Raw genomic sequence first — 13,432 nt, 5'->3', positions numbered from 1 at the left:
TACCAGTTGGATAAATCATGAGATTTATTTATATTTCACTTTAAAAGCCAGAACATAACAAACGTCACTTTCTGGAAAGTCATCTTATTAGAAATACATGAAGTGCACTTAATACAATGAAATTCGTTTCTTGGTACCATTGTGAGACCACCATCAGGTTCCCTCAAATGAAGGTTTTGTTAAATTTCCCTCTAAACCTAGGCTGAGATGATCTCAATTCAGGGGGATCAGAGCGAACTTTTTCCAGAAATTACAGTGAAGAAGCTGTTAACAACACCTGGGCCCTCCCAAGCGACAGCACATCAGAAAAAGTTACTTTGCCCCACAGGACCCGGTCCCTGCCGTTCCTGAGCACGTGCGATCTCAGTGGCAGGGAGAGTGAGGCCCCAAGCAGCGGTGTCCAGGCCCAGAGCCCTGGGTCACCTGCAACTTCAGCCACTAACCAACAAAAATATCCCCATTCAGACGGGAGGTCTAATAGGGAAAAATGAACCTAAATAGGGAGCCTTCTGGTCTACCAGAGGTTCTGCTCCTCCAGATGATACAGCCCATGGCCTTATTTGTTAACATTGGTGAAACAGGGTGAACGTGAAGCTTCTTGAGCTGTTAGCAAAGCAAGTTTCCGGCGGACAGCTTCCACGACCAACTGCTCCCAGAGGTGTGCCGTACCTCCTGACCTGCAGGTCTCGTCAGAGAGACAGCAGGCGGGGAGGCTGACTTCCCCTAACTCCTCCGCCTCGAAGGCAGGTCTTCACACACTGATTTATGTGTTGAAACCAGTTTTATAAGGAAAAAATTTGTGATAGGAAAGCAACCCTCAGGTTAATCTAAGTTGCCAAATAAGAGATGAAAGAACTAGTACCCACTGGGGCCCCAGAACTTCTTATTCATCTGAGGACCCCTCTTTGTGCTTCGAGGACAAGAATGTAAGCAGGTTCCCAAAGAGAGAGGCAAACATGAATAAATCATTGGAAAATAACTCGCTGGTTTGAAAAAAATCAGAACCCAAAGCTGTGGCCCTCCCACCTCACTTAAGTTGACCCTTCTCCTTGCTTAGGAATAAATGGAGTTTAAGTTTCCTAAGTCAGAAACACTTCTTTTCACTAAAAATATGTGGTTACACCTTACCCTAAGAAGGCACCATGCAGGCATTTAAAGTTGAACCAGTTAATCCTAAGGGTGTGCAGGAATGGGAGGGAAACAACGCTCATCAGAACTTCCAGGATCAGACCACGGCAAGCTCAGGACACCTACTCCCACGGGACTCATGAACCGTTTCCCATGAGGCGACTCCAGCTTCCGGCGGCTGCTGCCAACAGCCAACAAACAGGAACTCGCACAGCACAGGAGCAGCTCCATCACCCACGAGACGCCTGACCGCCAGAGCCCACACCGCCCGGGGGCAAGGAGAGGAGACGCTGGTCTCACCTGCGCTATTCATGACCCAGAAAAGGTCCTGGCTGGCTCAGAGGACCTAAGAGATCAACACGGGACAGGACAGGAGGCGCGAGCGTGATGCACGGACACGGGGGCAGCTGGGCTCCCTTCCGGAGACGGGACAGAGGCTCCTCCGGGCGGCTGAGGAGCAGGACGAGAGCAGATGGGAGACACGCAGGTGAGCGGAGCCCCCAGGGAGGGCGGGCCCGCTCCCTGTGCGAGTGACCCTGCCCAAACACCAGGCCCGCTGCACACTCGGGGGGCGAGTTCCATCCTCCACACGGAGCTGAGGCCGGGCGCAGCCGGGCGCCTGCTCACTGGTCGATGATGGAGCGCTGCAGCACCTGGTTCATTATGTCCTCTTCATCCACGTCGTAATCCTGCGGACAACACAGACGCTCAGCAACCGCGTGCAGCTGAGGGACTCACTGTGGGGCGGAGGAGGAGGGCGTCTGAGCAGAGCTCTGGAGGAGGGCCAGGGCCCAGCTGCACAGTCTGCAAAGCCAGCTGCCTGAGCCTGGGCAGCTGCTCGATTTCCAGGCTGCAGCTGCCTCACCCTGACCGTGAACATGCCCACGGCACCCTCAGACGGGTGGGCACCTGCGTGAAGCCTGGCACAGACCAGGCACTCAGAGCTGGAGTGCCCGGGGTGAAAACAGCCTCTCTGGTTCACTGAGGCAAAGCTATCTACTTTGGCCTGTCTTGGCAACTGTATTCATCTTTAACAAAAAGATGCTAATCTTGAAGTCTGAATTTCAGATACTCTCATTAGGACAAGAGTAAATTACTCTTTAGGACAACTCAGGTAAGAGTCATGCTTTCCATCTTAGGTCCTGAAACACACCATTGAGACGGAATGCTATTCTCAAATCCTAACCTGACACCTACATATGTAAATAAAAGGTTTACCTGAGACAACTAGCTGGATCTGCCACCATAATGCCAAGACAACAGTGCGCCCTTCAAACCACTCAGCTCCAGGGGAAGGGTGCAAACTTAATGACCACGTTTGGCTCTTTTTTTTAATTTTTAAATTGAAAAAAAATTTGGCTGCACCGGGTCTTCATTACGGCACACAGAGTATTCAGTTGTGGCATGAGAAATCTAGTTCCTGATCAGGGATCAAACCCAGGCACCCTGCACTGGGAGCATGGAGTCGTAGCCACTGGACTCCCAGGGAAGTCCCAGAGTGTTTGATTTGACCTGAAGTACTTTAAGAAATAAATATGGGACAGTTCAGTTCAGTCGCTCAGTCGTGCCCGACTCTGTTACCCCATGAACTTCACATGAAATTCTGCATTTCCAGCTCCTTGGTATCAGGGCAGGAAGGAACCTGGCAACACAGTGCCCGGCTCCGCCCCCATCAGCTGGAGCCGCTGGCAGCATGATGAGTCATACACACTGTCCAGCTTGCAATTCCCCAGGACAATCACTTCCATGACTTGCCGGACCCATGCGCTTCTGGGCTTAAGGATCCCAAACCAGGTTCTGTAACAGCTAGAAGCCATATATGAAAGAAAGTGGATAAAAATCTTGGAAAACATAAAAGGAAGCTCACTCTGTCTCAGTCTCGATGGCTGGCCAGTTCCCTTCCTTAAACGCCACAGAGCTGTCATTTCAGGGAGCACATCACGTCAGTGACAAACCCCCCGGGGGCCTGCAGTTCTCGGGTGAGGGGAGGGAGGGGGCGGCCAGGAATCAGCGCCCGGGCTGCAGACTCACCACAAAGGTGTCGTAGGAGAACTGGTGCCGGCGCTGGAGGTGCTCGATGAAGTTGGCGCTGCGGTAGTTGGGGTCTCCCCAGGGCATCGAGGCGCATATGGGACACACCTTCCGACACAGAAGCATGGTGTCAGGGATGGCTTAGGTACTTGGCGCCTGAGCAGACCCCAGCCCTCTGGGGACTGTGTCTGGCCACCTTTCCTCCAGGACAGCTTTCCTGACTCCCGGCGCAGCACCTGGTCATACCCTCAAGGTCACATCCACATCCCAGAAGACATCAATCTCCTAACGGACAGGCAGGGCAGGGTGTGGGTGGTGGGTAAAGGCTTAAGGCATGACACCACCCATTTCTAATCCCCTACTGAGGAGAGAGCAGGGTGTCAGTGTGTCAGACCAGGAGGGGCCCAGACGGAGCCTTCCAACCCAGTGGGCAAAATGATAATAAAAGCACAAAGAAAACCAAGGAAATGACAGGTGAGCAACGTCCCAAGGAAGAAACACAGTCTTACATGCTATTTTTATAAAGTAAACGTTCAGATGAAGGGGTTCAGGGGGAAAAGCCTTCACACAAGAGGCTGATTCCTGCTTTGAAGAGTCGGAGGTATTGGAAAGACAAAGAGTACATGGCAAACAGCCAGTCAGTGTGGCTAGAGTGGAAAATTCCTGGAGAGAAGCCGAGAGGAGTGGGAACAGGGAGACCAAGGCCTAAGTGGGCTGGACTGGCGATGGCATGTCACCATTTACTTTACAAGGAAGATACGGTGACAGAGGGGGTTGACATGAGAACAATGTGACATGATGGGCAGCTCCTCGAGTGGAAGAGCTGGTGCTATGGAGCAGAGCACGGTCAGGACCAGAGTCTGAGGAGGAGACTTCTGAAGGGCAGGGCTCAAACACTGACCCTTACGGAGTTCTGCAGGAGGGCCGAATGGGGAGGGGCAGGGGCTTTAAAGAAACAAAGTAATCAGAGGGATTTCAGGAAGACAAAGGAAGGGGGAAAAGGAGAAAACTAAGCTGTAGTATCAGATACCACAGAGGAGTTTAGCAATACCTATCAAGATTATGAATATAGTTAACCTTTGACCAAATTAATCCATATCTAAGACTTTACTAAGAATAAGGTTTTTCTTTTGGTCAGAAGTAGAATTTACTGATGGCCTTGACTGAGGAAGGGATAAGGCCTTGTCCAGGGGCCTTGATTAGGGATGAAGCTGACCCTAGAGCCATTTGGGATGGGCCTACTTTTCAGCCCCCAGGTTTTCAAATTCATCTGCATTAAACTTAGCAAATCCCTACTTCTTGAAGATATGGATCTTCTGGTGGCCAGGGGAACTTGAGCTTGGCCTTGAAGAGGGCTTCACTCACACGTTCCTTGTTCAGCAGCTTGGTGCAGATGGACATTATGACTTGGCCAATGTGGGCCCAGGCCACTGTGCCTTGGGGCTTTCCAAAGGCACCCTACATCCCGGTCTGGAGCCTAGACTGGGAACAGCATGAGGCCAGACAGGAATGTCCGTGGAAAAAGCCTGTCTCCAAGGTCCCTTAGGGCAACCCATCCAGGCAACAGGTTGCACACACTATCAGGGAGGATGCTGTCTGTGGTCACTGCACGCCAGGCCCCAGAGAAAGGAGCACAGTCGGCTTAACTGGCGTCAGTTCAAGACTTTGCTTCACAGACATAAAAAAATACAGGTGAAGGTATCTCAAAATCCATGGCAGGCTTTTCAAATGCACCATGAAAAACTTCACAACTATAGGAAATAATACTTTAATAAACTATTCGTTATCCCCAATGCCTAGATTTAAGTGTGGCACACTTTCTTCAGCAAAAGATGAAGCATTTAAAAATAAGATAAAACAATTCACCCTTAACTCTTTCAGAACAGTCCTAAAAATGTGTTTCCTTTACAATATTACTTATTTTCTCACCAATCAATCAACCATGTTTTAGTAGCAATTAATATCCAGTCCTTAGATTTTTAGATACTGTCAGAAGTAACACTGACATTCGTCAATAAGGGACCAGTTAAAATCATGGTATAGACCAGTAATGGAAAACTGGCAGCTCATTAAAACAAGAATCCGATCCACAGGTACTGACATGAAACCAGTGTCAGCGACGCCGGTTACAGTGTGCAGAATGCGCTGTCACTGGCATCAAAAGGGGGACAAGAAAAGGAGGACATGCATGAATCATATTTCCGATCAAAAGCTAGAAATGTCCCTGGGTGACACATTTTGTACTTTCCACACACAGAGTGAGCACTACTCAGAGGCCAACGGGCAGCCAACAGAGGTGCCTCTGATGCCTTGAAGGCAGAACTGGTTTAAGTGCTAGGATACTGCCGGGTTCCAGTACTGATTTTGCATGAACCAGCTTCATCTGCTTAGCGTGGGTACCATTTGTAGGCTTCCAGAAATGAGTGCAGGGAAGATGGTGGCAGGAAATGAATGAAAGTATCTCTGTCATTTGATTTAACATCCATTTTAGTTTTCATAATTAGCAACATAGGTAAGTTTACCTGGCTAACTTTAAAATGGAAATGGGTAGTGGGGGCAGGTGGTGGTAGCTGTCTGTCTCTGTGTCTAAGCTCACTTGCTCTTTCAATCAGTAATTAGTTATTAAGAACTGTAACTAAAACATCTTGAAGCAGCAGCTGAAAACTTGGCTTTGGGGTGTAAGATAAACGGGAAAATAGAAATGAAACTAGAGAGAAAGTTGTATTAAGACCCTGTCTGTCAATCACGTTAAGAGGGTAGGGTAACACTGCTGAGATGGACCAAATTCGAACTTTTTTTTTTTAAAGAAAACCACGTCAGCCTTGATATTTAAATTAAATGTCAAAGACTGATAAGCACTTTCCTAATACTTCCATCTAAATTCTCTTTCTCCACAACTATGAAGAAGCTATTCAAACGGAAAACAGTAACTTCATGTAGAAACTTGGCAGACACCAGGATATCCAAATTAACATTACCAACAGTGGGAGCAACAGAGGTCACTTGACTCCCCTGATGTGTACGCAGAGGACAGAGCACCCACGTGTGTAATCATGAAGAAACAGACAAACCCAAATTGAAGGACAAGCTACAAAACAAGTGGCCCACCCTCTTTAAAAAATGTCAAGGTCATGAAAGAAAGAAAAACTGAGGACTAAAGGGACTTAACATTCAAATATAACACAGATCCAGGATCTGCAGGCTGGGGAAAACTGACTTGAAGGACATTTCAACTGTTAAAATTTTAATGTGAGTTGCAGATCGGGTATTGGCTTGTATCGATGTGACAATTCCTGAGTGTGAAAATTAAAACACACAAAAAATGTGGTTTTCTAAGAAGGTACACTTCTTCCTAGGAGATACGTGTTGCAGTATTTAGGGGCAAAGGATCACGGTATCTGTAATCTACTTTCAAATGGCTAGCACAAAATATGTACACAGAGCATGGTTAAGCGAATACGGTAAAATCTTAATCTGTGAGTCCAGGTGAAGGGTACATTAGAGTTCATTAACTAATCCTGTAACTTTTTGTAAAGTCTGACTTTTCCCCCCATAAGAATTTAAACAACAAAACCCACAAAACAAAAAAACTCAAGCTTCTCTCACCACAGATCTGGTGTCCGTGCTATGGGATAACTTGCAGTGTTCCACAAGTCCTTCTTGATCGAAATTCTTCTCAGGACAGTAAGGACAAGGGAAAGTGTACCGGTTTGGGACACTTCTGGAAGATGAAGGCAGGAAAAAAGAAGAAAGTTCTCTGTGGACACCTTTCCACACAATTTCAACCACTGGCCCCTCCCCAAAGTAGCAAAGTTCACTAAATGCGTTAGGACAGGGATTCTGGTGATCACTTCTGAGTCAGGTCAAATGTTTTGAAAGTAACCCTAAAGTCTAGCCCGCATTTGAAGCGAACATGCGAGTCCTCCATAACCACCCGAAAACAAAAACTTACACCAGCTTTAGCCAGCCTAACAACTACACCTCTGTTTTCCAAAACTCATGAAGACAGACATCGACCGGAGAGAGTGACAGAACCATTTACCTTGGCTGACGAGACGCGTCCTTGGTGGTGGCCTTCACACCTTCCATGATGTAATTCTGGTATTTGGAACAGGTAGCCACATGTGCCCGGATCTTGGACAGGAAGAACTTAGGTGGGAAGGATCAGAGCCCACAAGTTAGCTGGGACCTTGTACCCAATCCAACACAGTGCCAAAGCAAAGGCAAGATGTAAACTAGACCTATACTGCCCTGGGGAGGCAAAGAAGCTCACGAGACTCCTGGCTCCACTGAAGGGACTGAAACTCTGACTTTCTGCAGTGTTTCTATTAGTATCAAGGCGGATGTTTTACTTGAGCAAACCAGGATATCTGCTTCCACTTTAAAATCACTCTTGGAGAGGTTTGTTTCATTCATGATATGCTCTCTGCTCACAGAGACACTCCAAACCCAGTGAAGTGTCTAAAGTTTTCTACCCCAGCACTTAAAATTAAGTCTCCTTTCAGCATGCCAAGAACCATATTCTAAGTGCAGCAGAGACAAGTGATGATTTACATAAAAGGGATAAAGGCCAGTAATCCTAGTTAAATAATAATATTCTGTCACCAGATTGTGATAAATGAAATTACCAAAAAAAAGAAAAATCAGATTCTGAATTCTACCTAATTAATAAAATCTAGTCTTTGCAAGACAGAAAGACAAAATTTTACTTCAATATCTTGAGTTTCTAAATCAAAAGAAACTAGAAGGAAAAATATGTTTCAGTACTTGCGCTCTGGCTTATCATGATGCTTCTGTCTTATCACTAAAGAACTTGACTTCAAGCTGCCAGTCAAAGAGCTCCAGGTTAAAGGGGATGGGAACTAGCTCTACTCACAACTATAGCCACTGTGTACCCGTAGCGCCAAATCCTCTGAAAGGAGGAAGGGTAAAGGGACACCCAGTCCATGCCTGCTCTCACTAAGGTTTAAACTGAAGAGACTGACATGCAAGGGTGTCCGGTAAGTCATGGAGTGAAAGAAGTTTTCAAAAGTGCAAAGAAGTTGTAGAAATACATATTATAGTAGGATCCTATTTTGTAAAAATCCTACATCTGTTTATATAAAACCCACACCTGTGTCAGAGAGCAGGAAAATGTTTTGCAGCCTTCTAAATTGAAGTATTTTTAAAAAGGTAATCTCTGGAGTGGGGAACAAGCCTACATTAATTTATATTTTTGTGCTGTCGGGAATTAATGAAATCACAATTATTTAAAACCCAGTAATTCTGTATATATCACTTTTGAAAATAATAGTATTTCTCCTGTGTAGTTATAATTATTTTAAAATAAATATTCTTGACTCTAATATGGTCATACAAAAAAAGAACATAGATGCATTTCAAATACTGGACACCGCTATTATCAAATGTCCTCATACTGACCTTTGTACTATAATTCCTCCTTGCCAAATGCCAAAAGCTGAACAAGTTTTACATCTGTAGTAAAATACATCACAAAATTTCCCCTCAAACTCACTGCAGCAGGTAACTTTGAGGCATTGACTTCATTTTATACTTTAAAAAATGGAGAAATATCACTTTGTCATATTCTAATTAAATCTGTGTATGCTGCTTTGGGAAAAATGGGTCTTTTACAGAAAAAAAACTGGGATAACTGATTTCTATGGTTTTCAAAGCTAAGCTATGTAATATGCTAAACCAATTCTTTAAAAGAAAAAAACAAACCACACAACCAATCAGGTTACCAAAATGCAACAGCACGGCCACGGCCAGCCAGCATGCACACGTGCTGCGCGTCACTAAGCCACGCTCTAAGTTCCGAAGCAAGGCGGCAAGCCTGTGTTACCCATCTTACAGAGGCCGATTGCTCCGCCCCACTCCCACATACATTTTTACGGCAGCCGTGGCAGGAAGTCTCTGTGCTCTCAATCTGCCGCTCGAGCTCCACGGCTCGGACGCCAGGCGCCAGAGCGCTGCGACACACGCCACAGACAGGCTTCTTCGGCTTCAGACATTCCTGCAGGCATGCAGAGCAAAAGCTAGAACAAGACATACAGAGAACCTGCGTCATGCATCGTGGAGACAAGACAACAAAAATGGATAAACTTTTCAAAATGACATCAATGGATAATGAATTAAAAACTACTCGATCTCTGCTCTCGATTCAGTCCTTCTGGGCAAGAATGGTGGCGGTAGGTGGGCAGTGTTCCTTGCAAAGGACACACAGGTCCAACGACAGAAATGAACGCAAACTACCACGACACATGGCAGAAGGTGCCATGGCACAGTCTTCAGTCCTTAGCCCTGGCCACCGAGGGATCCTGCTGGGCTTTGCCGAACTTCAGCTTCTCTTCTCTGAAGTGGAGACCGCAGTGCCTGCCTCGAGAATCTAGGGACGATGGGTTACGTACAGTGGACTCCGAGGACAGTGTCTAGCACGTATGAAATGCACCATAAGCAGGAGCAGCCATCAACAGAGGTGAATGCAAAGCGCTATGGAAACACAGTCAAGAGCAGCCAGCTGTAACCCGAGAAAGACAGCAGTGGTTAGACTGCAGACAGCATACACGAAAGAGCTTAGAAGAGTTCAGTGGCAGAGGAGGGGAAGAATATTCCAGGCCCCTAGACTTCTATTTCTTTACATGCATTGTGCATGTTTACCACTCTGCCTCATAAGCCCCAGGTACTTAAAGCAAGGTACCAACCAAACCAAAATCGAGTTTTAGAAAAATAATTCTGGGATTAGCATGGACAATAGAGTTGTCAGTTTAAAATTTTTTTTTTCAGATGAGAAAAGAAACCAAATAGATGGCCAAAGGCAAGAGATCATGAGGGCCTGACTGAGGCAATAAAGAATTCAGGAAATGATTTGGGGATGGATTCAGGAGGACTTGGCAATTTACTAAATTTGGAAAAGAAAAGAAGTTAAAGATGACCAACTTTCTGTATATCTGAAGCCTAGACTGGTGGGGATGCTGAGATAAGGTACAGAGAAAGAAGGAATAATGAGGCATGAAAGCACCCCAGCTGCATCTGCAACCTCAGAGATCTAAGGCAAGACAGCAAGATCTGCCAGGAAGAGCTCTGGATATGTAATCCAAGGTAATCTGCACGTTTGTTCTTTACTGTCTCTAACATTTTTCTCCTTTTTGTCCTTTAGCTGGACGTCAATGCTGCTTTTTATAGCTGTGACTCAGAGATCAATGTTCACAAGCCACTCTGTGCCTGTCACACCTAAAAACAAGCCTGCTTTTAAATGGCCCCTGTATCTTGGACGGGCTTCCCTGGTGGCTCAGTGGTAAAGAATCTGCCTGCCAATCCAGGAGACACAGGTTCGATCCCTGGGCCGGAAAGATCACCTAGAGAAGGAAATGGCAACTCACTCCAGTATTCTTGCCTGGGAAACCCCATGGATGAGGCGCCTGGCAGGCTACAGTCTATACGGTCGCAGAGTCGCAAAGGACTTAGAGAGTGAACAGTGTTGGTCTGGCTTTCAGTTTCCATTTCCTACTGATGGGCCTTTTTCAGTCTTCTAGATGCCCCACCCTTCCTGTTACAATTCTCTGCAGACAAGTCGTCCTGGGCACCCAGCCACCTGCCAGCCTCCAGCTGTTCCACTAATGTGGAGAGGGATGTAAAAGTCAGGGCTTGAAACAAGTTTTATAAGAACCCAATGCCCCATGCGGCTAGAGCTGCAGTGATGCTGTTTTCAAGCACAAGAGCTAGCAAAAAGCAACCAGGCAGAGCAAAACGCACTCGGTGGGAGTTAAGGGAGATGTGGGGGCCCTCACAGAGATCCTGCCATCTGTTTTGAATCAGCATCGAACCGATGAACACGTGGAGCTAGTATGGCGAGTACAGACAAGAGCCAAGGTTTGCATATCAGTACTGCCCCTTGACCTCTGACCTTGGAAAGGTCCACCTGGCTCAAGGAAACCTCAAATTTTGCTGCTCTTTAGTTGGTAACCTGGGCTGGGTCAAGCCTATTTATAAGCGTTAAATGTAAATTAAATCCAGTGAAGTAATCCAAAATTAAGTAACCCTAATGAGGGCTGATTCACAGAGAAGAGAATTCAACTGGAAAGCTACCCAGGGGCAACTTCAACTCTCACAAAGTGTGCCTTCACCAGTTTCTTAGTTTGTGCGGCCTTTGCCCGATCACTCCCCCATCTCCCACTCATACGGGCTTTATCTCTGTGATACTTTCCCAGTGGACAATGAGTTTGACTGACTAGCTGAACACTGCTAGTACTTATTTATCATCAATTCAGTGGACTGTGAACTTTGAGGGCAGAATCGTCTTGTTTCTTAGGATGTTCGCCAACCTGGCACATAGTGTGTATACAAGTATTTTTAGCTAGTTGAATATAAGATTGGAAGGTGGTTGCTCAAACACTACACTGGGCACTTGGGACAGAAAGAGGTGCAAAACACTGCCCTCATGAGCCCTAAGTTTTGCTCTCTGAAAGGCAGGAGGAGGAGTGCCCCGGGGAGAAGCAGGGAGGTAACTGAAATGGGGAGACTGACAAGGGAGGTTACTAGAACTGGGTCTTGAAGTCTGAAAAGGATTTGGAGCGGTGACAGGAGAGGGGCTGAAGGGGCAAGAAGACTTCCAGGCTAACCGAACTGCAAGCAGGAACAGCCTGAAGCTGGAAAGAGCGTCCGGGTGGCTGAGGAGCCCTTGCCAGGCAAACAGACACCCGGTCCATCGGGGAAGGGCAGGCAATGGTGAGCCAGCCCTGAGGGAGCCTCGGTGCCCTCACCTGCAAAATGGCTGCCACGTCTCTGTCCCCACAGGACTGCTTCAGGAGCAAGAACGCCCAGCAGGCGCCTTCTGTGCCTCCAGACCAGCGGAGGGGTCCTAACACCAACCCCAGGCGATGCCCGCGGTGATAAGCGCTGCGGGAGGCCACAGAGCAAAATCCAACCCCCAGCGGCAAAAGGCGACAATTCTTTCCACTCAGCCGTTTTGCGGGTCTGATGGAGCAAGGCTTCCATTCAAATCTGGCCAACCTCACAGCCCACCCCAGAGCCTGTTACTGCACATTCTCACACAAGCTCCTTCCGTCCTCCCAAGCATTCTACTAGCACATGGAGGCTCTGAATTTCAAACACAGCGCAACACGCCCCGCACGCCTGCGGGAATGCGGACCACCGCTACCTGCCAGCCCCCGACCTCCTCCCCGTGAAGGGCAGACGGGTCAGGTCTCCTTCAGGACTCCCCCTTTGTCCTTTTGGTCCAGTCGAGCGTGTCTCCCACTTCCGAGCACACTGAACTGCCGGGCAGAGCCGGACACAGGACACGGCATACCTGAGGGGCTACGGGCAGCCTGTTCGCGGGCACCCGGCGGGGCTCGGGCTCCACCAAGCCCTCGGCAGGGCGCCACTCCGCCATCACGCGTCGGAGGGGGCCCGGGACACAGCGGACGCTCAACCGAAGAGCCGGACGCTGGGGAGGAAGCGGGGCGAAAGAGAAGAGCGCCCCGCCGACGTCCACGGGCCCCCGGGAGCCCCGCGGAGACGCGCCTCGAGGCCAGGCCTGCCGCTCCCGCCGGAGACCCTTCCTGCTGGGGCCTCTCTCCTCAGCTCCATTTTCCTCCCCCCTGCCCACCACCACCCCTATCGGGCCCCAGCCCGCCACTTACACGTGTCCGCAGGGGACCTGCACCGGCTTCTCGTACACCTCCAGGCACACGGGACACGTGAAGCGGCCCAGGGGGTCGGCCTCCGCCGCGGGTCCTGCCAGCTGCGCACCACCATCACGGGCCTGGGGCTGCGCCTGCGCCGCCATCTTGCCGCCGCGGAGCTCCGCGCCTCAGCGGCCGCGGAAGAGGCGAAGGGGCGGAGCGAGAGCGGTGAGGGACGCTCGGGGCGGGGCTTATGGAACGTATGCCGGGATTGGGGCGGGGCCAGCGGGCTGGTCACGCCTCCCGGCCCCTCAGACGCTAGGGAAAAGGGCAGACCCGGATCCAGAGACTGGTATGAGGGGAGGAGGGATTGTGCTTCAGACACTTTTGCCCAAAATTTAAATGGTTGGTACCATTACTTAATATTTACGTATGCACTATTCTTTAATATTTCTCTTCAGTCGAGTTTCAGCAAACAAATTTTACAGGGAGATTTCATATCACTCCCAAGCTACAAATAGAAAATCAACACCACTTTATTTCCACAAGGCACGGGGAACAAATACGATAGAAACTGTATAGTCTTATGAATTCGTGCCGGATACAGTTGACGTAGAAAAGGGAGATTAAGCGTGATTAGAGAGGTG

General features: G+C 48.4%; 1 protein-coding gene across 1 annotated transcript; it reads right to left on the bottom strand.

The window, feature by feature from the left end:
• Window positions 1–12,994, bottom strand: RNF114 (ring finger protein 114). The gene is made up of 6 exons (XM_018058014.1): window positions 12,804–12,994; window positions 9,047–9,197; window positions 7,202–7,308; window positions 6,766–6,880; window positions 3,160–3,267; window positions 1–1,817 (listed from the first exon to the last, which is right to left on the bottom strand). The coding sequence occupies exons 1-6, from the start codon at window positions 12,947–12,949 to the stop codon at window positions 1,752–1,754; spliced, it is 693 nt and encodes a 230-aa protein (XP_017913503.1). The 5' UTR covers window positions 12,950–12,994; the 3' UTR covers window positions 1–1,751.

The sequence above is a fragment of the Capra hircus genome, chromosome 13, assembly GCF_001704415.2.
Source record: "Capra hircus breed San Clemente chromosome 13, ASM170441v1, whole genome shotgun sequence".
In the NCBI taxonomy this organism is placed as follows: Eukaryota; Metazoa; Chordata; class Mammalia; order Artiodactyla; family Bovidae; genus Capra; species Capra hircus.
Note: the sequence above shows the minus strand (reverse complement) of the source record. Positions and strands in the feature narration are given on the sequence as shown.

Excerpts from the sequence above, each read along its gene's own strand:
- RNF114 (XM_018058014.1), bottom strand. The coding sequence starts at position 12,949 with ATGGCGGCGCAGGCGCAGCCCCAGGCCCGTGATGGTGGTGCGCAGCTG. Across the intron at positions 9,198-12,803 it reads CAGGTCCCCTGCGGACACGT|CTTTTGCTCTGCATGCCTGC; the intron begins GTAAGTGGCGGG and ends GTCTTGTTCTAG. Across the intron at positions 1,818-3,159 it reads TCTCCTACGACACCTTTGTG|GATTACGACGTGGATGAAGA; the intron begins GTGAGTCTGCAG and ends TGTTGTCCGCAG.